At 44.6% G+C, this 24481-nt stretch overlaps 1 protein-coding gene across 2 annotated transcripts; it reads right to left on the reverse strand.

Moving 5' to 3' along the window:
- Window positions 1–1320: 1320 nt before the first annotated feature.
- On the reverse strand, window positions 1321–24481 carry pdss2 (prenyl (decaprenyl) diphosphate synthase, subunit 2). Of its 2 annotated transcripts, XM_076748828.1 has the most exons (9): window positions 23973–24481; window positions 18120–18248; window positions 12320–12518; window positions 7341–7415; window positions 5947–6120; window positions 4669–4800; window positions 3816–3851; window positions 1616–1772; window positions 1431–1569 (listed from the first exon to the last, which is right to left on the reverse strand). In XM_076748828.1, exons 1-8 carry the CDS (start codon window positions 24218–24220, stop codon window positions 1617–1619), a joined length of 1149 nt encoding a protein of 382 aa, XP_076604943.1. In that variant the 5' UTR covers window positions 24221–24481; the 3' UTR covers window positions 1431–1569; window position 1616. The 2 variants fall into 2 exon arrangements, with proteins under 2 accessions (XP_076604942.1, XP_076604943.1); XM_076748827.1 differs by having other exon boundaries at window positions 1321–1772.

The following is a 24481-nucleotide window of genomic DNA, read 5'->3' on the forward strand; positions in this document are numbered from 1 at the left end:
GGTCACACTCATATACATATTTGTTCGAGGTATGAATTTCCATTTCCCTGTACCAGTTATGTGATTTATAGTTGATGGCATGGATGCTGTCATTATGTGAATCCTTGGTGCTCAACAAATTCCCTGTAGTGGCACAATAAAGGTAACCTTAAACCTTAGATATTTCAGTCTGGACCCACCCACACTGCTAGCATGGCTAAAAACCATGAACTGGGTGTGCATCATCAATTAGGATGTTCCAGCTGACTTTTCTGTCATGTCAGTAAAAATAATGCTCCTTTTTGAGGCGTCTATCTTTTTTTTTAAGTCAAATGTGTAACCGTATGGGCATGTCTTGCTCATGCCAACCTTCTTCATGCAGATTCAAAGCCTCATGATCTGATGTGGGACCAACATGCGCTGCAGAATCCTCTTGGTTAGTCGAGTACCCTCAGTCTTTTTTTTTTTTTTTTTTCCCGTCCTGTCTCCTGTGCTCTGTCCTTCAGGTGTGGCCTGACTGTGACAGACAGCTGCCAGCGGTGGCCTGGTTTCACACCTTGGCTGTACCCCCCTCCACATACAGCAGCCTGGGAAACCACAGGCCACCAGGCTGGCGCCAGCCTGTACGGCTTAGAACAGGGCAGCCGGCCCAATCAATACCTCTGCATTTCCTGTCCATTTGCTCAGGTCTCTTCATTAATAATTACTGCTTGGCGGAGCTTCAATGCGCTCGCTGGCTGGGCCAAGGGGAGAGGCTGTGTGACCTTTCCCCGCCCCTGGGTTGACTTGGATCACATACACAGGCATGGGGACAGACATAATAAGGCAACATAGATGACATTACTCCTGATTCTTGCCATTTCCCCCCTCTGTGGATAGGATAGCACGCCAAATGCCATTCAAAAAATACATATTTTTGCAGCTGTGCTTATCAGCAGGGGTACATACCTAGTAGAACATGACTTTGAGACATTTTCACAACTGGTTTGGAGCTTCTCTTCAATTTGGCAAACACCCACTACATCCAGCAGCTACGATTTCAGCATCATCCGAGGTGTGCGCTAACGAGCAGAGTGAACCTGGGTGATTCTAAAAAATGAAATTTTGTTAGAACAAGCGCCGCTCGGTGCATCGTTTGCCGTTCATGGCGCATTTTCCAGATGACAATAACAATTCCTCAAAGCATCTTAAATTACGTTCTGCCTGGTATGCGCCTTTGCTGATAAGCAAGGTAACAATGAAGCGCCAGGGTTTAAAATGCAGCTTGGTGCGATATTTTCGCCGCACAGGAGAGGAAGGGTATGTACTGGAGCCGACACAACACATGACATGATGCTGAAGTAATGTATATTTAATTCTCTTTTTAATGACCATTTATGGATATAGCCATTTCTGATGCACACCGTCATGCACAACAGAGCAGAACTGTTTTTCCAGACGTGAGCCAGTACCTGGCTCAAAAGAAGTTCATTTGTCTCTGAAGTGTCAACCGTTCACTGGTTCTCATCCTGTTGCCTCTGCAGACAAAGACACTTCAGGCATTCAGAGGCACCAGTGTGTGTGTGTGTGTGTGTGTGTGTGTGTGTGTGTGTGTGTGTGTGTGTGTGTGTGTGTGTGCATGTGTGTGAGAGTCCAGGTCAAAATTTGGTGATGGCGGAGGCGATGTTCTCCAAGGCGGATCGAGCCTCGGAGGAGGGGAAAGCCTGGATGGCCTCCAGAGCCTTGTTGCCATGGTAACAGCATAAGTCCACAGCTGAGCTCACGCCTTTCTCCGACTTAACTGCTGCCAAAAGCTGTCGAGGGATGAAAACACACGTTACTTTGTCATGTTAGTGTCACTCTTGTTACTATCCAGCTGTCAACACAGCAAACTCTTAAGAGCCGGGGAAAGTTAGCGTACGTACTCTTAAAGTGAGGTCGTACATGAGCAAAGCATTTCTTTTAAGGACAAAAAAAAAAACATTGTACAACGCAATCACATATTTTCATGCTGCCCCTGGTGCCACTGGAGGCAGCTTACCACATTTAACTACAAGGGAAACATTTCAGGCTCATCATGGTGAGTTATATTTAGAAACCTGGCAGGCCCACTTTGATGAGAAGAGGGGAAATGCACTGAATGTTATTTATCTGTAGGTTCGAGAGGGGCATGTCACAGCTCTCCTGTCTTTTCAGTCAACTCATTGTGGCACCAGACCACATGACTGGTGCACAGCCAGTTTTTGCAACAACCCAGGTAATAAAGTGAACTACGTGCAGAACACAGGAATTTCAATTCCTTGCCCGTCCAGCAGCTTTGACAGTTTCTGATGACTTCTTATAATACGTGTCCTGTATGTTACCGGCTGACTGCTTACATTTGTCAATGACCTGAATTCAGATATGATTTTTCTTATGATAGCTTGTTTAAAAGCAAATTAAATCTCAGAAACATATGCTTTTCATGGATGAGGAAGTGGAAAACATCAAGTCAAATCAGCCCCAACCAACAGCTTAAGAATACAGACTGGGTGAATTCGGGCATCTCCTTACGCTTTACTGCTGGTGTGCAGGGAGATCTTTTTGCTGAGGGCGTTTTAGCTCATGAATTCCGGAGGTGGAAAGCCCCTTAGGCCTTTCTTCTCTAAAAAAAAATTCCAGGTGTCAAACTCGGCATCATCCTGGCTGCTTATTCAATTTAGAAAAAAGTCTTCTCCCTCATCTCACAAACTGTTATGCTAACCGTGTTTTGTTCTGCATTAAAGCTGAGGTTGGTAACGCTGCAGAAACCAGAAGCAGAGCAAGCTTTATTTTGAAAGTATTAAACTGAAAAATCCCCTCCCCGGCCTTCATGCCTGCTTCTAAAGCCACTCTCCCAAAACACATGAATGACCACTGCCTGACGACGGCTGGATGACGAGTCCACGAGAGGAGTCATGAGAAGACTGCTTCTTTGATAAACGCCTTCAAAAACAATATTCACTTCTCATACTGATCAATTTTACAGCTGGCAAATCTGTTAAAACGTGTATTTTGGAGATGTCTCCTACTTGGGGAAAGACTAATATACTGAATGCAAAACAGAGTAACATGGGAGTTTCTGGAAGCCTTTATGGTTGTTTATCAGAGTTAATGGGATGAAAGCACAAGCTAAATCATGTGGGCAATTTGTAGATGCTACAAACGTACACAAAGTTCCTCTAATTATGGGCTCCCATCTTTGCACTGAAGCAAAGCAAAGTTTTACGCTCGCGGGCCCAAGGTCTTTCTTTTTCCTCCCCAAAATTTCATCCCTCCCTCTGTCCTGCTCTCAGCTTTCCTCCTTGTGTCCCCTCATCTCTCCTTCCCTTCAAACTTCTCCCCATGTCCCCTTTTCGACAGGTCTGCTGAAGGAGATTCTCTCACAATGCCACTGTCTCAGAGCCTCAGTGTCTCCTCCACAAATAGGCCTCGGTAACTAATCCTTCCTGCTCTGGTTTCAGACGGGACCAGATAACCCCCCAACACCATCAGACCCCTCCTCTGTAGCTTCGGTCTCTTCTTGCACCCCGACCGCCCCCCCCCCCCTTCCCTCACACATTGACTTTGGAAAGCTCATTTCTCAACTTTGATATAGGTTACAGTGAAAAGACGTCCTGTTTCTTTTTGATTGCTCTGCGAGATGCTGCGCCAGTAAGTAAACAGGTGAAAACAACAAGACAACACAATGAATAATGGACGGAAATGTAACACAAAGGCAACAGAGGCTCTACACTGGGTAAGAGCACAGCTTTTATGTAACCTTATGAAATACAGAGTTCATAGCTGGCTGAAGAGGCACATTCTGTACAGAGGAACACATAAACCAGTGGTCTTACCTTTGAGTAATCCAGATGGTTTGTACGTGTTTTTACCTTGTAGAGTGGAGAGAAAAGGGTAATCATCAATTAAATTGAACTTTATGCCTTAATTTTATGGTAAAGAACTAATTATTGCCCTTAAAAAAGGTGCAGTGTGATGAAATTAAAGAACTGAACAAATCAAGAACACAAAATCCCAAAATATGATTCTCCTCAAGATACAAGGATATAGGGAAGCGCAAGTCAGATTAAGGCTTTCTTCAATTTCCCACATTTTCATGGTTGCTAGCGTTGAGTAAGCTCAGTGCATCGTCTTCATGGCGGCTCATATTCCAACTATCTTCTCGCAGGTTATCACAAAAAATGCTCGCCATTCTCCAGCGAAGCAGTGAAACAAACCAAGCACACCTGCTGCTGTATTTAGGCACAGCAGTGCTCAGAGCTAAACGCTAATGCTAGCAAGACAATGTGCTCACAATGACGATGCGACCATGCTGATGTTTATTAGGTGTAATGTTAGCATGCTAATTTTTGCTAATTAGCGCAAAATGCAAAACACAGCTGAGGCTGATGGGGCTGTCATTAGTGTTACAGGTATCACCAAAGTGATTCCAGTTTACCCTGAGGGGGACATGAATATATGGAACAAATTTCATGCCAGTCCACATCCACTGTGGAGACATTTCAGTCTGGACCAAAGCGGTGGACAGCCTGACAAATGCCATTATACTTTACCTTCGAGACTTTACTAGTTCAGCTAAGACAGCTGTTCATTTGATGCATGTAACATGGCCAAAATTACCAGTGAGTGAAAGACTCCAAAAACCAAAATGAATGCAGCTGCTGCAGGGGTGCCGTAGATCATGTGTACCTGCTGCAGCTGCTCATGCCATCTCTCAGTGCCAACGATCTGACGGTGGAAAACCACCGGGGCGGCGCTCAGACTGAACGACACCGGCTCTCCCGCGCTGCTCTTCACAAACGGCTGCAGGTCAGAGTTCAGCTACAAAGGGGAGAGCACATATGTCAATCAAGCGTTTGTCAGGCTCAGATTCTACTTGGGAACCAATTAGACTAACCCAGTGGTGGAAACGTGAACAGGTGAGCGTGCATGCTGCCTACTGACACTCTGAGCGACCCTGTTAATGAGCAGCATGAGGAACGGTCTTGTGAAACACACAGCTAACCCGATGAGGATGGTTCTCCTTCAAAGACCTCATTTCTGTTTCCTCCCATGCTGAGACTCCCTGTAGCCACTGAGGCCTGCAGACAGGCAGCTACAGGGAGCCACAGCAGGAGAGGACGTACTGGCACAGCACGACGAGCGGGACCATTATGAATGACTTTAAGGCTCGCACCAAGAAGATTCAGCTGAAAGCATCTGAACCTTGAGAAATTTGTCTGGATGTGAGAATAAGAATTTTAACGCACTGGCAGGATAGTATGAAAAACATTTATCTTCATGTGCACTTTAACAGGACTTCTGCAGCTATGGTGTGAAGCGTTTGATCAAAAGAGGAGTGGTGGTCAAGAGGGACAAAGTTTCAGCACCGTATCACATTTGGTTTCCAATCTTTAATAAGATATTGTCCCAATTACTGGATTCTTTCCTGGAAATTGCATTTAAAAAGTGGGAGTTGTTATACATTCAAGGACCGCAGATATTCCTTTTGAATAGAGAGAGTAACAGTGTAACATTGGCTCCTACAGAGAGGGTCACATTATGGGTCGCTTGTAGCCTTAATGTTGCGAGTGAGCTGTTTTCTTTGCTTCTAATAGACCAGGGGCTGAATCATCTGTCAAGAAGGCAAAAACTCACCAGCACAGAACAGAATTATGAGGAGTGAAGTGAAAAATTCTATCAGCCAGAGAAAATAATGTGACGGATAAACATAAACATGGAAGCAAATGTGGAATTTACATTTGGCCTAAATGGAAGCATTTCATGTTTCGAGGATGACGACTCTCTGAGTATCTCAGGAAACTTACAGCAGCTCACTCATAGTAAGAAGCTGATTGCTGACGAAGCATTTAACAGTCATTATCTCAGAAAGCGCCCACAGGTGTGACCCTTACTGATTTATCCTCCATGGATAAACTGGACTTGGTGTTGACTGAGTGCTTGGTGGGACACTCAGATGAGAATTACCTTGTTGCACAGTGATATGTGCTTGCCGTACTTGTACGCCAATCTCTGGGACTCCCTGTCATGTCTGGCGAGCTGCATCGCAGCTTGACAGCTCTTCGCCAGCAGCGCCCCATGGGACAGGAACGCCTGCTCCTCCCACACCGCCATGTCGAGGACATCCGTGAGACCACCCTCCTGTGGAGCAAACCGAGACACCGCGGGCCTGAGCCCTCACTGCTTCGACTGCACAACTTCAAACTTCCGCCACAGCGCCTCAATCACAACGAGTCCTACAAGCTCTTCAGCTATTAACAACAGAGGCAAGCTGGGAGAGGGACACAACGCCAGAGCAGGAAAAACACTTTGGCAGCTCTGCAGACACTTTGAATAAGTTCTCTTACGTCCAAAAATGAGTCCAAAAATGTAACATTATAAACACCACAGGCAAAGCAAGGTTAAGTAGACCATCTCTGTACAGATGCACAGTGACAGTACAGTGGAACACCGTGCTGAAAAATGAACTAGCTGTCAGAACCATTCATAGAGCAGCGTTGAACTTCTAAGCTGCACACAGCCGGAACCAACTTCCTGATCATCTAAATGGACGACAACCTTTCCTGCGGCTTGTGAATGAATTCCACTGCTCAGTTGTTTTATTTTCCTGTTAAGGCATCGTGTTGGCGTTACTGTGTATTTTTTTTATTGCTAACAAATCTCATGAAAAAACAAAAGCCAAAAATGCATCCACCCCCACCCGGTCTGTGACACCCATCCCCAACACCAGTGAGATCTAAATCTTCAGGAGTGTGTCACAAATGCACAGTTCCATTTGTAAAAAGGCACAATCATTCCTTTAAAGATGTGATGCTCTGTGAGTATGTCCCGCAGAAGGAAGGTGTGCATGTGACTGAAAATGAAGACAGGAACACCCAGTGTGGCTCACTGATGTTCATTTAATGCTGCTCATTTAACAGTTTCTGGACAACTGGAGCTCTACGGCACAGAGGGATCAGATAGATTAAACAGATAATTCATTGTTGGTTTTGGTCTTTTCATAGGATTTATGGACAAAAGCAAAGCAATAGAAATAATAGCAAAAACACTGAATATCACTCACCTTTTTCTTGATTTTACCTTTTAATTTTTCTACATTTTGAATTCATCTTGTAACTCAATTTGCAGGTAAGGAGCTTTGTGTATGAAATGTGCTCTACAAATGAATTTGCCTCACCTTTATTTTCCATTTCAAGTCATCATCATCTCATTTTGCCTCACTGTTTTCACTCTGGATATTGTATTTGTGGTGTAGGATTCACTCTGCCACGCATTTTCCTCCCATAAACACTTATCACAGATCGTTCAGCTCCACTGCCCCACATCAAAGCCGGACTACACACGGAGAACAGATGCTTTACCTCAGTGTTATTGTAATTCTCATAGTAGAGTCCTTGAACTATATCGCCGATGGCACTCGAGATCAGCTCAACAACCTGTCAAACAGAAAAAAATGAGGCATTATCAGGCAGCAGGCATCCTCAGGAAATCAAAGTCTCACTCTCATGCACAAAGTTAAATGCTGGGTTTGATCTGCACAACAGGCAGCATGTCCATCAACAGCCACGAGTCCCGTTGAAGCGTCCTTGGACCCGGGCGCTGAACCGATAACCTACATCCTCATTACAAATCACTCCGGCTAACAGCATCAATTAAACTCCTCAAATGCAGATGTAAATGAGGTTGATCAAAACTGACACGCTACTCAGTTCATCCGTGACATTTGTAATTAAAAACCACAATTTCCCCGTGATTGAAGCGCGAGCTAGCAGCGCTCTCATCTGAACAGCTGGTTCGGCAAATAAATCAGAGGTGAGACGAGGGTCAGAAACCAGGTGAACTGCTGCAAAGCCAGCTGCTCATTACCAGGCCAGAGGGGAGCTCCTGTTGATTTCATAAAGCAGACCCCGGCTCGCCTTCATTCATTATACTTTGTATTTATAGAGAAGTCCAGTCGATAGAGACAGATCAGGTGTCCGTCCTGTCTGAGGGGCTGAAATGGAGCTAAAAGGCAGATGGTGAGACGAAATCAGACTGTGTCCAGAGAGCAGAGGGGTTAACAAGGTTTTGGAGTGATGATCTGACGTCGGGGGCCTCTTCGCTCTCCTTTCTGTGTGCGCAAACTATTTCAAAATTTCTTTCACTTGGTGCTTTTGAGCGTTGCAGTTTTGTAATATGAATCTGTAGATACTTGCAGTATGTGTTCACTGGTGGTGAAAATGAGAAAGAACCACTTCTTTTATCACCAGCACAAGCTAATTAATATACTGTCGAGGAAAAGATGTCCTGCTTTTAGACACCTGGCATTATGGAATATTCAACTCTATAAATTAAATAAGATTTAAAAGGCAACTCAGAGGGAAAGCCTCATTGAGGTCTGAGTAGTTTAAGACTGCAGTTGCCCATTTCCTCTTACAGGGGGCATGCATGACTACATTTTAGCTACCAGTGGCCCCTTATCAACCACCAGAAGACAGCGAGCACCTTTTCAAACGTTTCTTCAAAGTGTGGATATAATGAATGAGTAACAATCCGAAGCTGATCTCTCCGTCCTTCATTCACAGCCACACAGAACGGCCCGGGCCGACGAGTGAAGGCCACGCCTGTACAGTTCCGATGAATGAGGTTAAATTTAGAGCTCCTTCAGCTCATCCCAGACATCCTTGGTTCATCAGAAAAGTCTGGTGACGCTGGCTGCTCCGTCAGCCTCGCAGTGCCCTTTGGGTAACCGAATCCACCGGGGGAAAATATTGAGGAAACCCGAGCTTCGCCCACAGACCTGGAAGGACAATGTGCCTACAGTATTACCAGATGTGGTGTCTCTGCCTGCCTTGGGAAGTGGGGGCCAGTGGGGGTCTTTTTTTGGAAAGTATCAGATAAGCTCTCCCCCTGCCTCCCCCTTACTCCATTCCCAAATCCAGCCAGATCGTGTTTTGCCGACAGGTCTGCGAGGGGGGAGAAACCGGAGCTCCACGGTGAGATTACTTTACAGTTTATACAAGTAGAGGCATAGGTTTCCTCTCAAGGCCACGACACACAATCCCCATCGCTCTCACTGCCTTAAAAGAAGAAGAAAAAAAGAAAAAGGCTGGTTTATGAGAAAAACTTCGAAAGCTGCAAGAACGACTCATCTGTCACCGTGTGTATTAGGAAGCGGTACAATGACCACACACACACACACACACACACACACACAAGCTGCAGGAGAGGAGAGACAGTCCGCTGTTCAGCAGACTGTCAGCTTTCACAGCAGACTCAAACTGCCCTCAGCTTCACACATTTCGAAGCTGTTACAGTTATAAATATCAGACAATTAGCAGATTTTAATGAGTGAAACGGAAATCGTTTACAGCCTTTATTGCATTCGCCTGAGGGTAATTCTGAGTTGAAAATCTATTTGTGTCCGTTTCTTCATCCCGAGGAGCTGAAGCGCGGATGCAGCGCTGGTTTCAGCCTCTCACAAAAGTTGTATAACGTCTTCTGCGGCTCTTCGGGAGCTCAGGAAAAATAAAAAAAAATGGATGAAAAAATAATCCTGATGATGTCATGCTGGGCGACAGGGTGGGTCAATGAAAGATGCATTTCAGTTGCATCATGGGAATGAGCCAGCGTTTTTGGAGCTTGACCCACACTTAAAAAGCAGAAGTCAGGATATCTCGGCCTGCGCTGCTTCGATTTTGATCATTCTTTTTTAAGAATGTGTCTCTGCCTGAACATAATGGAAGTACAATGCTGAAACATGAAGGTTGATGACGATGCACAGAAATGGCCACACCCATGCCCCCCCCCCCTCCCTTTGGCTCACAAAAATTCCAGAAAGTCTATGCAAATCCTTTTTTTTGATGGCTTCCTGCAAACAGTGAGACTGCTGTAAACTCAAGTATCTGTTTGTTCTGGAGCTTCTGACCACATCACACTGCCTGTATGCTTGGCTGTCATGGCACTGTAGGTGTTCTGAGCACCTCTTAGACTCGGCCGTCTCCTCCACGCTGGCTTAAGAGTTGAGGTTTATTTTGTCAGCACATGAAGACCACGTGATGCAGCTGAAACTCCAGAACAAGCAAGTATGTGAACCGTAAGTGGAGGCTGTTTTTGTCAACTGCTGTTTCCAATGTTATTCAAAAACCTCAAGGAAATGATGTGCTGCACAGGAAAAACACACCTTTTCCTGAGGTGAACAGTTCATATCGCATCACGTTTGACGGGATTTTTCTCCGGCCAAATTTCCGAGATTTTAGCTTCTTGAGATAAAAATCACATGTACAGATTTCCTTTCGTGTTCACCAAAGCAAACTGCCACGTATTTTGTTTAGGCTCGGTTACAAACCAGGACCAAAAGTCAACATGAACTCACAAATGGGATGTGAAGTGAACTGGATGTCGGTAACATATCCTCCCACCAGTTTAAAAAAAAAAAAAAAAAAACTTAGGTCAAAACAAATCCCGTTCCTGTAACTTAAGCTCGACGTGATGGACTCTTCATTCCTGTGTGCAATAATCTAATTTCCCTCCTGTCAATAAACCGGTGAAGAACAGCTTGGTGAAAACACGGCTGAACACGAGCATCGGTGCATGCTGTGGTCTGCCCTCGGCTCATTCTGTTTTGCTAACCTTTCCAAACATGAGTAACTGCTGGCTATCAGATGTCCATCTCCTTATTAGCCTTAAAAACTTCCACTTTGCAGACGTTTCCTGCGGTTGCTTCAGATTACATTCACGCTCCTCATAAACAGCACTGCAGGTTTGTTTTGGGGGGGAAATAAGATGAATGGCTTTAAGCTTTGCTGCGTGGTTCCTCACCTTGACGATGAACCGCACTAAAGGAACAGATGCTCCGAAACTTCCATTCAACCAATGCCAGCTTACTTGGTGTGAACGCACACTCGACGTGATTAAATCATCATTAGCTCCAGTCATCAGCACATCTACCATCATTTAATTCTCAGTGTGTTTTTTCTTTCTATCTTCCAGGGAAACAACAATATCAGTTCTATTACAGTAATTTGTAGCTTAGCCACACAGTCACAATGGCGTCTCATGGTGCTCTCGTGGTACTGCCGCAGTGTCAAAAGCTAATGAAAGCCAATTAGCACTGTAAAGGAAGTGCCACACCTTTAGAATTACCTTCAATTTACAAAGGAAATGCTGGTTCCTTCGAACTCCTGCTATGTTTCCCATACAAGAAGCACCATGGATACCACTTACATCATATTTGGGAGGGCGTCTCTTGGCTGCCACACAGCAGACATAAACCCAGACTGAGTGTGCTGAATAAGAAGCGTCAGGGAAGGCGATAAGGGCTGGTGCGGCTGATGGCACGGGGGGGGGGGGGGGGGGTTATTTTGATCCACTCGGGCAACCACATTCTGACAGAGCAGCGTGGTGACAGCGTCTGTCAGCGAGGGGTTACCAGGCGATGTAGTAGATATGATCTGTGGTGCACTTTCAAGACCACCACCACACACACACACACCCCGAGCAGAAAACTCAATAAGAAGCGTCCCCGTGGCGCACGTGTTGCTTTTAGATCAGATTTAGATTTTAATCATTTTTAGAGGCCTAATGAGGTAAAACCCAGTGGAATTTCACAAAACAACCCCCCCCAAGAACAACACACACGCGCACACACACACACACACACACAAAGTATTGATTTGTATTGGCTGATTTCTTGTTGAGAGGGAGGCTGTTCAGTAGAAAGTGAGCTATTCGTCCTGCTGATGTGTCCATTAAAATAAAAGCTGTGTTACCTTAAAGGTGTCAGTGCCACATTTTGATCAGCAGAATAGTTTGAATTTACTAAGAATGTGTATCACACTGATACACACGACACAAATGATTCATCTGGTCCACTAAGTTCTTGTCGAGAAACGATGTTGTCCCCCATTTCCAGAAAGACTACTGGACAAATCTGACACGTGGGTGGCAAACCAGAGGTCTTGCATCAGGCTTATCTTGTTGATCATCTAGAAGACCCTGCTTCCTGTGGCCCCCTTTGAGCCCTTGACCACGAGGTCAGGAATCACCAGGCTACACCATGTAAATGAAGGTCGCAGTGTGTTGCAGGAATCTGAATTTAATGAAGACAACGTCGAGCCACATTCTGCACGTGTTACAGCAGCGGGGCTTCATAGTAAGAGAGTGACGCTACTGGACTGGCCTGTCTGTAGTCCAGACCTGTATGTCCAGCAGGAATGTGAAATAATGTCATGTTCAAAACTTCAAAGAAGCCAAAGACCACTGGGAGCTCATATTAAGGCAGCAGTGTTTCTCAGTAAAATCACTGATGTCAGGTGAGATATTTCACAGGTATACAGTCTGTGACTGTCAGTCAGGGTACCTTAGTGTTATCCAGTTGGGCGAGTCCAGTGCAAGCGTTTGCAAGCAGGAAGTCGCCACTCAGGACGGCCATCTTATTCCCAAACTGCATATCCTTCAGTGGGCCGTCTGAAATCGTCCACTCCTTCAGATCGACTATCCCACGATGCACCAGGAACGCCGTGTGGATCAACTCTGTGATTTCTGCCAAGTTCCGCTGGCTATAAACAGAAAAACAAGAACACATTTAAATATGACGGGTTTCTTGTCAACCACTTGTAAGAGAGGCGTTCCAGAGACTTGACAGTTAGAGAGCTTTTTGACACACACTTTCTCATTGTCTTTACGCTGCTGAAATATGCAGGAAAACTCATTCACAGCACCACGTGCAGGTGTGCTGACCACAAAGGAATCAAGCACGGCACAATGATTTGTAGGCTGCATTCCATCCCTCCGGCAAAAAGGGGAAAAACATCTATTTAGTCAATGAAACTGCAATATTCAGATCTTTCATTTGACTAAAACATACAACACTGCTCCAAACAAAGACTGTAGGGATCATCACAGTTCATTCAGCTGCTATCTGAAACACTGACTGAGTGCGCAACTTCAAAGAAGAAATTACTGTGTATCTCGACATGATAAGAGATTTCTCTACAACTACAATTTGGTTCAAAAACCTTCCAGTCAAAATCAGTACACTCGAGGGCATAAACCGGCAGACACATCAGACATCTTGCTGCACAGCACGCCAGGGGTTGTGTTAAAAAAAGAAATTAAACTTATCATTAGGAAATAACAGCCATTCTTGATTATGAGAGAAAAGACATAAAAGTGGTATTGAATAGAGCCTTTCAGAGCAGCCTTAGGGAGGATATAATCAAATGTTGATTCAGCCATTGGTGGGGGATAATTAGGCCCCTCTCCATATGGAAGGAGCTCGCCACGCTGCGACAGGAGGGATCCATCCAGACAGGGTTGGGTGCGCTGATAGCCACTTACGACCTTCTTTCAGCCGCTGTGAGAACCTGATGAGCCAGTCATCTGCCTTGCGCTCCAACCCCTTCCTATACACACACTCCAACATACGCACACACGTATCTTGTAGCCAGGTAATTGCCATGTTCGACGTCGGCGTGGAAAAGATGTGATTAAAATTCAATAATGTCATCTATTTCGCCTCTCAATCACACCCATTGTCTGGTTGGTTTCTCTGCTCGCTGACGCAGAGCAACAACACAGTCGCCCCAAATGAGAGTTAATAAGTTCAGGGTTTAAAGAAAGGGAAATTAACAGATTGACAGTCGTGCTCTCAAGGTGCCTCCGAGTGATGGCCACACTCGACAGGCTTCAAGAGGAGAACGCGCTGTTACGACGAGGAAAGCGCGACGAAGAGCTGCGGCTGATTTCAGGTCAGAAAAATAACATTTGAACATTTTTATTCGCAGTCCAAGGTCAGCATCGTGGTGACTGTTTACCTGGTTGTTTATCTTGAGCACAAAACACCAAAAATGGATAATCTGTGACACACCTGTCATCTGCTCATGCTGTTGGCCTCCCATCACAGTGGAAAACACTGTGACCGCAGGTCCGAAGACTTTAACGGGAGTATTTGTGTCAATCAGCCATTACACTGCGGCTAATAAATGTTTGATAGAGCTTCTCTCAGTGAACACGGTGACAATGAGATGAAAGCAGGCCTTTACATGCGCACATGCATCTAAAGATGAGAAGATAAACACACTTATTTGCATAAGTTACAAGACATTTGAGTCTGAGATGATGGAGTTTCTTTGCTGACTCAACACAACACGTGTCAACATTCTGAAAAATATCCAAGCTATTGAGTCCAAGGACACTTCAATAAAACTCTATGGTCCCAAAATAAAACATGGATGCAATTGTTTGCAAATGAACTGTGTTTACTGACAGTTTAACTAAGTGTTCCTCAGCCCATGTAGTAATTTCCTTTATCCAATCGTGTTCACAGAGTGGTGAACCTCTCTCCATCCTTGCTTGTGAGTGACTGAGCCTTTCCAGGATGCTCCTTTCATACCCAATCATGATACTATCACCTGTTACCAATCAACCTGTTTACCTGTGGAATGTTCCAAACAGGTGTTTTTGGAGCATTCCACTACTTTTCCCAGACGTTAGTTGCTCAAGTCCAAACGTGTTTGAAACATGTTGCTGCATCAAATTCAGAATAAGGATATATTTACAAAAATCACTGACGTTGATGACATAAATGGTTAATTATCACATTCTTTTTAGGGTTTTATTGTTTTATACAATGTCCCAACTTGAACTGGGGTTGTAGACAATCAACAGTTCAGTCAGAGATTCGGGGGTGTTATGCTAGTGGTGACTAAGCTAGCCTCGAGCTTTTTGTCTCAAGCAGAGACAAGAAGCAGCCAACAGAAGTCTGGTAAAATCTCTTCTTTAACGCCCCACCACCAGACTGTTGTAGTCTAACTTGTAGTGTTCAGCCTCAAGTGACATCACGTGAGGCAATTCATTAGACGTCACAGAGTTCTTTCTGGAGCCACAGAAGGCCTTAGACAGCTTTTTCTACACATGCAGTAGTGTTTCCCAACACCTGTAAACAGACCTTGATGTGTAAAATGGCTCCAAATACTTAAATTCCTTTTTTTTCTGAGAAAAATTGGCTAATATCAATATAGTATATTGTAAATTTTATGGAAAAAGCTACTGAGAAACAGTTTTTGAATAAAAGAATTAGACTGGGAATGTCTGGCTTTGCCAAATCCACCAAATCAAACACCTGACAAATCAAGGTCATTATGTCATTAAATAAAAACCCTAAATATCTAATGTTGCCATACAGCAGTCCTATTCATTGATTTGTAACATTGCTAAAAGATTTCAAACAGACAGCAGTGGTGACATAAAAAAAATGGAAAAGCCCTGACAAGCTCTTGCGGTATTAATTTATTAATTTCATTTATAGGGTAAATGGCTTTGTAATGTAGTTACTTTGATTTTTGGATTTTGAAGCACTGAACAAAGGCACAGAGCACTTGCCTCCAAACACACCAGACAGTCGAACCCCGGTGCATACACATCCCAAAGCAGTGCATCCAACGTAGCAGTCCTGATCAGTAGCAGTGGAGCTTGGGGAGGAATAAGGGGGACAAGGGGGCCGGTGTATAAATAGCTTTGGTGCCCAGTTGCATAGCAACCGATGCCATCTTGCTGAGGTGTAACGCCCCTCACCACGCCCCTTGTCCTGACTGTTCTGTTCCATTTTCCTCCCTCCGCAGTCTGCCTCGCCATCAAATACAGCCTTGCAGATCTGAGCGCGTCCCTGTGTGTGATTTACAGAGGTGGCCTGTCCATCAGATGATCCGCGTGATGTGTTCAGTGGCGTGGCTTTCATTTGTCACAAAGAATTAAGAGGTGTGGTGTAAGTAGGACTATGTGTGAGTGTGTGTGTGTGTGTGTGTGTTTCTATCTATCTATCTATCTATCTATCTATCTATCTATCATGGTGGTGCTTTGGTGAATCATCAGTGTCAGGCAGCAGAGTGGGAAATGTTTTACAAATGCTGCCTGTCAGGAGGGAGGAGACCATCCCCCAGAGGTTTCAATCACCCCCCCCCCCCAAACCCACCCCACCCCGACTCCCTCCATCCTTCCATCTCTTCCATCAGAGGTGCTAATGAGCCCAGGAGAGGTGGAGGGATAGCTGGGTGGGGGGGGGGAGAGGGCTAGATAGTGCAAATGAGGTGATCAAGTCACGCTGTGTGTGCGTGCATGTGTTTGGGTTCGCACTATCCATCACACACGAGTGAGGGAATGCTGCATGTTGGATTCAGTGATCCAGCGTCGCAGTGATGCGAGCGCCAGGTTGCGACATGAGGTGAGTGTGTAATAACTCGTTCTGTAGTGACACATAACCTGCAGACACGGCTTGGCCTCGCAGCCTGAAAGGGACGGGACTCAAGCGCTTCCACGCGGCGCCCAGGTTATTCCAATTAGTTCTAATATTAGGATGGTTCTGCACAGACAAGGCTCCACTACACATGTGCCTCGTGCCAGCTAGCAGTAAGAAAGAAGCCTTTCAGGCACCCAGCGCACAGCCACGCCAAACACAGCAGTCACTTCTGGAAACCACTTGGCACACGCTCACATCCCTGTTGTGAGCCGCATGCTGGAAGTCAGCATGTGTAAGAAAGCCAGAGAGGACCTTGGGGTGCTACCTGAAGCATTTTAACAGCAGTGCATCAATATCACATTTAACAAATTACATTTAAATATGAATACAAAATGCACTGCGGTTTGTTAAATCTATTCCAGAAATTTCATAAACCAATTTTTCTAATTTATGCTATAACAAGACTTAAGAGTCCACAACCACGCTCACTGCTCTGTGAGGCTCTAATGCTGAAGTAAATGTAATAATTAGTCAGAGGGTGTCAGAATAATAACAACACAATCACACGAAATGAATTGCAAATGCATGTTTTGCCGCCAACAGAAGCTGTTGTGTAGATATGTTAGCATGCAAATTTCCCAACATGCAAACTTGCACTTAAGAATAATTGAGGCTGATGGAAATGTTAACAGTTTTGAAACTATTAAGTCATAAACAAAAGTACGGAACAAAGTCTGACCTAATGGTGGTGAAATAGAAAAAGTAAGGGGGTCACCAAAGTTCAAAAAGACGTCAACCTGCTGATGCTGGAGGAAAAGTCAGGTGGTCACCAAAGTCATTATGAGGCATCTTCTACGGAACATGAACACACCGAACCTATTGAGGAGACGGAGAGATATTTCATTGGATAGGTGATGACCGGTCAGTAGGATTCATCCTCTGGGCACCATGAATATCAATTAAAGCCACTAAGGATAATACTTTCAGGCTGGTGCATTTAAGCTTCCATTGTAAGAAGTGATGCTCATTTATATGCAAATATTCATTGGGTGAAACTGCTGCTGGATGCTGCTAAATGATGGTTACTTTGTGTCCCGTCAGGTAATTTTGCCATTTAACAGACAGTTAAGTAAGTTTTCAGTCCGGCACATCTCCTGGTTATGAATGCAATTTGAATATGAAGCAGCGTGTGCGGGGCCGCCACAAAAGAGCCAACTGAGGGGACTTTCTGAAAAGCATTTCCAATTACGCACCTACAATCCAAATATAGCCAAATAAAATAAAAATCATCCTCTCTTGTAACTGTGGCCGTATTGCCCACGCGCTCCATCTTATTCGCAAGATGATGCAGTGCTTCATTTACAGGAATTGATATGGACGATAACCACAGAGGACAAGATAGAATTCCCTGACACAAGGGTTTTATTTCAATATTTATCCTTCAGTAGCCATGTAACAGGGACAAAAGTGGCATCGCCTTTCTTGGTCTGCTTGCCATGCACATTTACGGTCCTTCAGTGCAATGTTACACATGTCCGTCCCCCCCCCCCCCCCCCCAAAGAGCACATACATGAGAGTGGAAATATGTGGAAGCCAGAGAGATTGTCAAAGTCTGTGGATTTGAATTACCAGCTTGGTTTTAATGTACCAAAGCAAGGAATTTGCTCGGTGGAAACTAGCTGTGGTACGATATGGCCATAACTCCTCAGACCACTCTATGACTGTGATTGAGGTTGAACATTTAAGAATATCTTCAAGGGCACAATGTCTTTTATACAATGTTTAGCCCCTTAATTATCACAAAAGCAATAAGAACCAACTACATTTTTCACACGTAGTCAGATCCTAACTTGCCATCTTGCAACTCAAACCATTGTAAAATAATTCAAACACCCAACAGTGTCAATAACTTCAGAGAATGTACCTCGGGTAGATGCCGCTCTCCATGTCCTGAGCCAGGAGATCGGAGGCCGCGTGGCTCGGCCCTGCAGCTTTCGACATGAGGAGCACGATCATTCCCCTCATCTGAAGGTTGTTGTCGTTGACAAAGCCCCTGCAAACAAACACCACCGGCGGATTAAAATACAGATAGACAACCATCAAAGGAACGCCATTTATTTGGTTATTCGGTTCGTTTTCTTATAATTTAATAAGGATACATGGTCCAGGATGCTCCAATCAAGCTGTGGAGGAAAAAACTTTTTCTTTGTAGTGTTCATAGCCTCTCCATTTAATAAACAGAGCAGTGTGAAGTCAAACCTTGCTAATCAGTAGCAGATTTTTAAAAATGGACAACATGCAGCATTTATGTTTCTAACATCTTTTCCTACACCCTGCTCCCTTCTGTTGTGAAGAGGCTGATTCCAGTTACACCTGCTCCCACTGCCACACTTCACCCTGTTTTAATGAGCAATGCTTGAGAACCAGCGTGGACAGCTTGAAAACAGCCAGTATGCTTCGCTGAAATGTTGTAGTTTAAACAGTGGCTGAGAAATACGGCCGGCCAACATGTTTCCATTGGCCAAAGTGAGACTCTGATTCTGATTTCAAGCAAAATCCAATAAGGAGGTACTCAGCGTAGCTCCCCTTTTAGCTCTGGCTTGGTCTCCACCAACTCCTGAGGAAAACATCTGACTCGTTAGCTGCTAGCTTGTTCACTGGCTTGTTGCTAACTGTCTAAAAGATGCTGAGGGGAGCTGCATGGTTGTGTGCTAATTCTCTGCGGGGTGATCACTGCGAGCGATCCAGTTCATAGCGAGACGCAATGAAGAAAAAAGAAAATGCTAATTCAAAGCACGGCGCGATATAAAACATGTTGTATACAGTATGTACCATGCAGTAGCAGCTTAGCTCTGCACATTGGTTTGATGCTACTTGATCTTTTCTAAACAGACTTCAGGTTTTGGCAGTTTATCGTAGACCAGTGCCATCCTGTTGGACAAAGAATGAAACAAAACGACAAAACGACTACTGCCACATGATGACACCGTGCAAACTGCACTAAAAGCGCTGAAGGACTGTTGATGGTGCATGGGAGAAAAAAAAAATTACAGGAATATAATTAATCGGTGTTGCTGCAGGACTGTATGTTTCTTTTGGGTTTGAACGCGTTCACAGAAACACACGCGCACACACGCATACACACACCCAAAAAAACACACACGGAGCTGCCTGCGTGGTGGGCAGATTAAATATCTTTTTCCTCTCTCTGGAGAGCGGTTAGACAGAGCACCTCTAATCCTGTCCCTATGGGAGCCCCTTGTGCCATGAATCACGCTCTCGTTAGGGGCTCCAAGGCAGACAAGCGGCCACGCCCCCCCCTCCGCTCGATGCCCAGACACTGGCCTCACCAGCCCACCACCAGCCCCGAGCCCCCACCCTCTCTGACCCACCCCTGCACCACAGGGGGAGGTGGAGGAACCCGAGACAGAGTGGATGTGAGAGATAAAGCATGAAGAGAGGGAGGGGAAGGCGAGGGATGGAGGGAATAGAGGCCAGACAGGAATGAGGATGCGAGGAAAGATGACAGAAGAAACACATTAGTGATTCACAGTGTTCTGCTACTAAAAGGAATAAAAATACACATACCCTGAAGCTTTGTTCCTTCCCAAAAAGACACAAAACATCTCACACTGCTTAACCCCCCCCCCAAAAAAAAAATTTACGATACAGCTGATATTATGTCGGGCTGTCTTTCACCACAGCTCGGGAGATTTATTTACAGTCACTACATTTTTTTAGTTGGAAAATATAGACTGGCCTGGCACAATGATGAGCGCAGACGCATCAGCCACTGAACAGAAAACAGCAAAGAGCAAAAAATTATGGAGCTGCTCCCCTCTTGGGGAGTCCGGGTAAGCCAGTGGCCTGAGGGTGGCAGATGATTAATATTTATGTCACTATCCACACCGGCATACATCAATCAATCACAACCGCCCTCCCGCAAAGGGGTGGGGCACAGATGATGTGGAAAACGAGAGATAGCGAGGGCCACAGAGAGGGAGAGGGGGAGAGGGAAGAGAGGAATGGGCTGCTGTCATTTTAAAGGGTTGTGAACAGGTCACCACGCCTTCTGCTCCGCAATTACAGTGCAGGAATTCAGGAACTTTAGCCGCCGTACGCAGGGGCTGGAATTAATGCATGCAAATGTATGACTGCACATGTGTGGTGTCACATTGATCCTCTGCCGGGCTCTTTTTTTTGCCAAAGTGCTGAAAGAGTGAATGAATGAGTGTACCTGTGCAAAGCAGATACCCTGATAGATTCTGATCCATTTAGAGAAATCACAACGGTTAGTGCCACGTTCTGGGATTTGATTCTAGCAATTCCAAAGAAACCTGGCAGGTAGTTCATCAGATCCTGATAAAACATGAAGACCCTGAAAACACTTTTTCTTGTGTACTTTGATGCACCAATCAGGATTTAGCGACGTTTCAGTCAGACTCTGAAGACAGTTGTGGGGCTGGTTGCGTCTCTTCGCAGGCCGCTGTCATTCAGATCTGATTGAGCGACACCCACAGAGCTCTGAGGAAGCAGATGAGCTGATTTTTTGAATGCTTAACTCTTCATGAAGTGACACTTAAGGGTGTCCTGCGGGGTATTTGTTCATATTCAATAATACTGTGCACTGTGCTCGTCCTCGATGTCCAAAACATATACCCAGGTTTTAATCTAATAATTGAATTGTTTACATTTGTGTTTAGCAGCTAGAAGTCATCTGCTGCTGATGTCTTGCTGTCTTTTTTTTTTGGCAGATTATCGCCTGTCAGTCAACCTTTAAGGATGTATGGTTTTTTTAATCTCTCAATGTTAAGTATTGCTTTTTTAATCACTAATGTTGTAGATTTCAAATCAAATTTCAGGGGCTTCAGCTCAAAACGTTCAGGGTGACGCAAGAAGACACTGTTTTTGTAAATATATGTCAAGGCAATAATAACTTTTAATATCTTGACATAAATTAGTGTTGCAAGTGCGTCTGTCTCCTCAGTGAACATTTCTCGACTTGATCTGGTCTCAAATCAAAGCACAAATTTATTAATTTATCATCTCCTCCTCCCATACTCTCCCCTTAGTGTTAAAAAGCTGTTTTTTAAAGTCCCCCTCCACTCAAACATGTTGTTACTTCTCTTGGATGTTTTGAGCCTCTCTGTGCTGAATGATGCATGTGCAGAGTTTGACACTCGAAAGCTGCTTTCACGGTCATCTGCTGCAGGGGGAGAGTTTGACGGTGATGTCATTTGAACTCATTTTAATGAGCTAACTGAAACTGTTTTGAGGAAAGACAATGCAAGTCCAAACGTTTTTTTTTTTTACTTTCATGCAGACTGTTCAGCATTCATTCATGTCCACACTGTAGCTGAAATATGCAGGCTTATACTTTGAGACTAATCTCAATGGTCATTTTATTGATCAATACATTAAAGGTAAAAAAAAAAAAAAAAAAAAAAAAAGGTGAGAAAACAGGAAGGAAACACTCGTCTAAGTCAAACTCTCAAGGACTGTCCTTATAGCAAGTAAAGTTTCTTCTCCCGGGCCGCAGTCCCCTCACTGTAACTCCACACTTTGGGGCAAAGTTAGCTGAGCTGCAGTTTTTGAGAATGAAAGGAAAGGAAAAACCGAAACCCAACTCCACGAGGGTCTGCCTGTCTGCTATTGTGGATATTTTTATCTGCCGCGCGTCTAAGGCGGAGACACAGTGGGAAATACGAACCAGCCAACCCAAGCTGACAGTGAGGAGTCAGACTGTCAAGAGGTCTGCTCCCCACCACCACCACCACCTCCCCCGCCCCCTGCTACAACACCCAAATGGATTGTCATATCAGATTTAGGTGTATAGGTTATTACACCCTTGGGCTCCTGTTTCCAACACACCCGTCTGCATGGCGGGATTGAGTTTGAGGACTCTCTCTTCTCGTTCTCTTTCCTTGGTTCTCTGAGTTCCCGATTTCTTGGATAGAACATACGGAAGCTCAGGCAAGTCCTGCGATAAAGCGAAGAGATAATATTTGGAAGATGTGACCTGTTCTAGCTCCTCCCTCATTACAACACAATTGTGGCTTTTGCAGTTGATTCCCAAATCAGCAAACAATCTCGTCTTTTGCCCCCGTCTGCAGGAGAAATCGATATGCATTATTTCCCTTAATCCTGATATTTAGCTCAGAGAAAAAACAGGACTTATCGAGCCAACTGGCAACAGTGCTACAAATATTAAGAGCTGACCTTGGTTTAAGTGCAGTCATGTCACTTTGGTTAATCTTTCTTTGACATCTTTCTCTTAAAGTGAATCATTCATGCAAGGTCAAACCAATTCATGATTTTTCCTTTTACTCCCTTTAATTAAAATTTCCACATTGACCAAAAAACGTTCCTGAGAGTTGTCTCTTACAATTTCAGCAATGGCTAGCGGCCCTGCTCTCCATGTCAGCATGTATTTAGTCTGATTGACATACTGTTTATCCCCTGCTGAAATGTTCATTCCTTCTACTTTCTTTGAACCTGTTTCTCGTTGCTTGCTGAAGTGGTTTTAGTTGGTATGATGTCTTGCAGGTTACACAGTGTGGCTCTGGAGGCATTTTGTGGTGGATTTGTTAAAGGTTCTCTGTGGAGTTTGAGCACTATGCAGCTCTTTTTCTATGAGTGGGTCCCTGTTTGTTTGCTGACACACGCAGGTGCCGTGATACACACTCCTGCCAATTGTTCCACACTATTTCACTGAATAACAGGTGGCGTAACACACCGAGATACGCAGCAATGCAGCAGCAAAGGCACTGATGAAGGCTGCAAGCTAGTAAACATGGATAGAAACTATTCTGGATTTTAAATACTTACAAATGTGGTTTTGCGGAGGTTTTATGAGGAAAGAAAGCCATTCAATACATTTGATGGAGCTCAAGCTTACAAATAAAGCGCTGAGGTAAGACACACTGAACATAAATAAGACTTTAGTTTGTTGTGCCATGCAATTAAAAGGGCCCCTTTTAACAGCATATATGGGACTGTTTTTTTGCATTTGGGATTTTTTCTGAACATCCGGCACATCCAGCAAGGTGTTGGATTGGTATGTCAATCTATGAAATCCAATGAAAAAGAGAGAACCAGAAAGCAGCTGGATTTACACATCTGGTCCATTCAGTTGGGATCAAAACTGCTTCTAGCATCCCACTTGAAGGAAAGACACCAAATGCTTTCAAAGCCCTGGACTCAATGCTGAAGTAACTGCACCTATCCAAACTGACGAGTTCATCAACTGAACGCTTCACCAGTGGAGTGAGAGGTACAAATCAAAGCTGAGGGAAATGTAAAGTTTGATTAATAACACAAAGATAGGTGGTAATGCTGTCTGTCAGGGTCTGAGCTACGAGTATGATCCATGTAAAATAATAAATACACAATATAGCACGTGGCAGCCATCATAAGAGACAGCAATCACTGACAATAGCTGTTACTTGACTTGACCACATGACCTCTGGAATGTCTGCAGGTGGTGTCACGTGTGTTGACAAAATGAATATCAACCCCCAAGGAAATGAGCTGTCAAATGACCTGCTGAGTGCAACATTCTCGTGAGCTAAATGATGATGACGTGACAGACAAAAACTAGATTTACCTTATTTTAATGGAACACTACATTCACTCATAGACTATTAAATAACAACCTGAGTCCTCCTCAAAAGTTTGTCTATCTTTGCTCATACAAGGTGTAGTGTTATTTTGCCAGATTTTTCAATAGAGTTTGGTTTGGAGAGGAGAGAGCCGTGAGTCGGAGATGCAGTGTTACCTTGCAGTGTTGAGTAAAGGGTGTTGAGTCCCGATCAGCTTGCTGACGTGCATGGCAACATTAGTGAGCTCATCGTTGAGCAGGCAGCGGAGATTCATGAACGACGTGGGGTACCCGACAATCTTCTCTGCGTCGGAGACCACTTTTGTCCAGGCTGGAGGTCCTGAGTTGGAGAACAGACTCAGCGTCCGCTGTCCTCGGCTGGACAAAGCCTTGCAGGACAGCCGTGACCATGTAGCTACAAGCATTTTCTGTCTGACTGTTATGTTGTTCTAGTTTTACACAGCTGCTTCAAGTGCCATGCAGGTACTTGCCGCCATAATTAAATTTTAATACCAGATTCAACCGCGAACGCTGTGACGCGTTATTAAAAACTGTCACATTCGTACTGATACTTTAAATACGTGTAATTCGCTGTCCTGGTAGAACCAAACATGCTGTCACTGTAAGAAATACAATCTGTGTTTCATAACACACGACCTGTCACTGCGCGCCGCCATATTTGAAAC

Source organism: Chaetodon auriga, chromosome 14 (genome assembly GCF_051107435.1).
Source record: "Chaetodon auriga isolate fChaAug3 chromosome 14, fChaAug3.hap1, whole genome shotgun sequence".
Taxonomy (NCBI): domain Eukaryota; kingdom Metazoa; phylum Chordata; class Actinopteri; order Chaetodontiformes; family Chaetodontidae; genus Chaetodon; species Chaetodon auriga.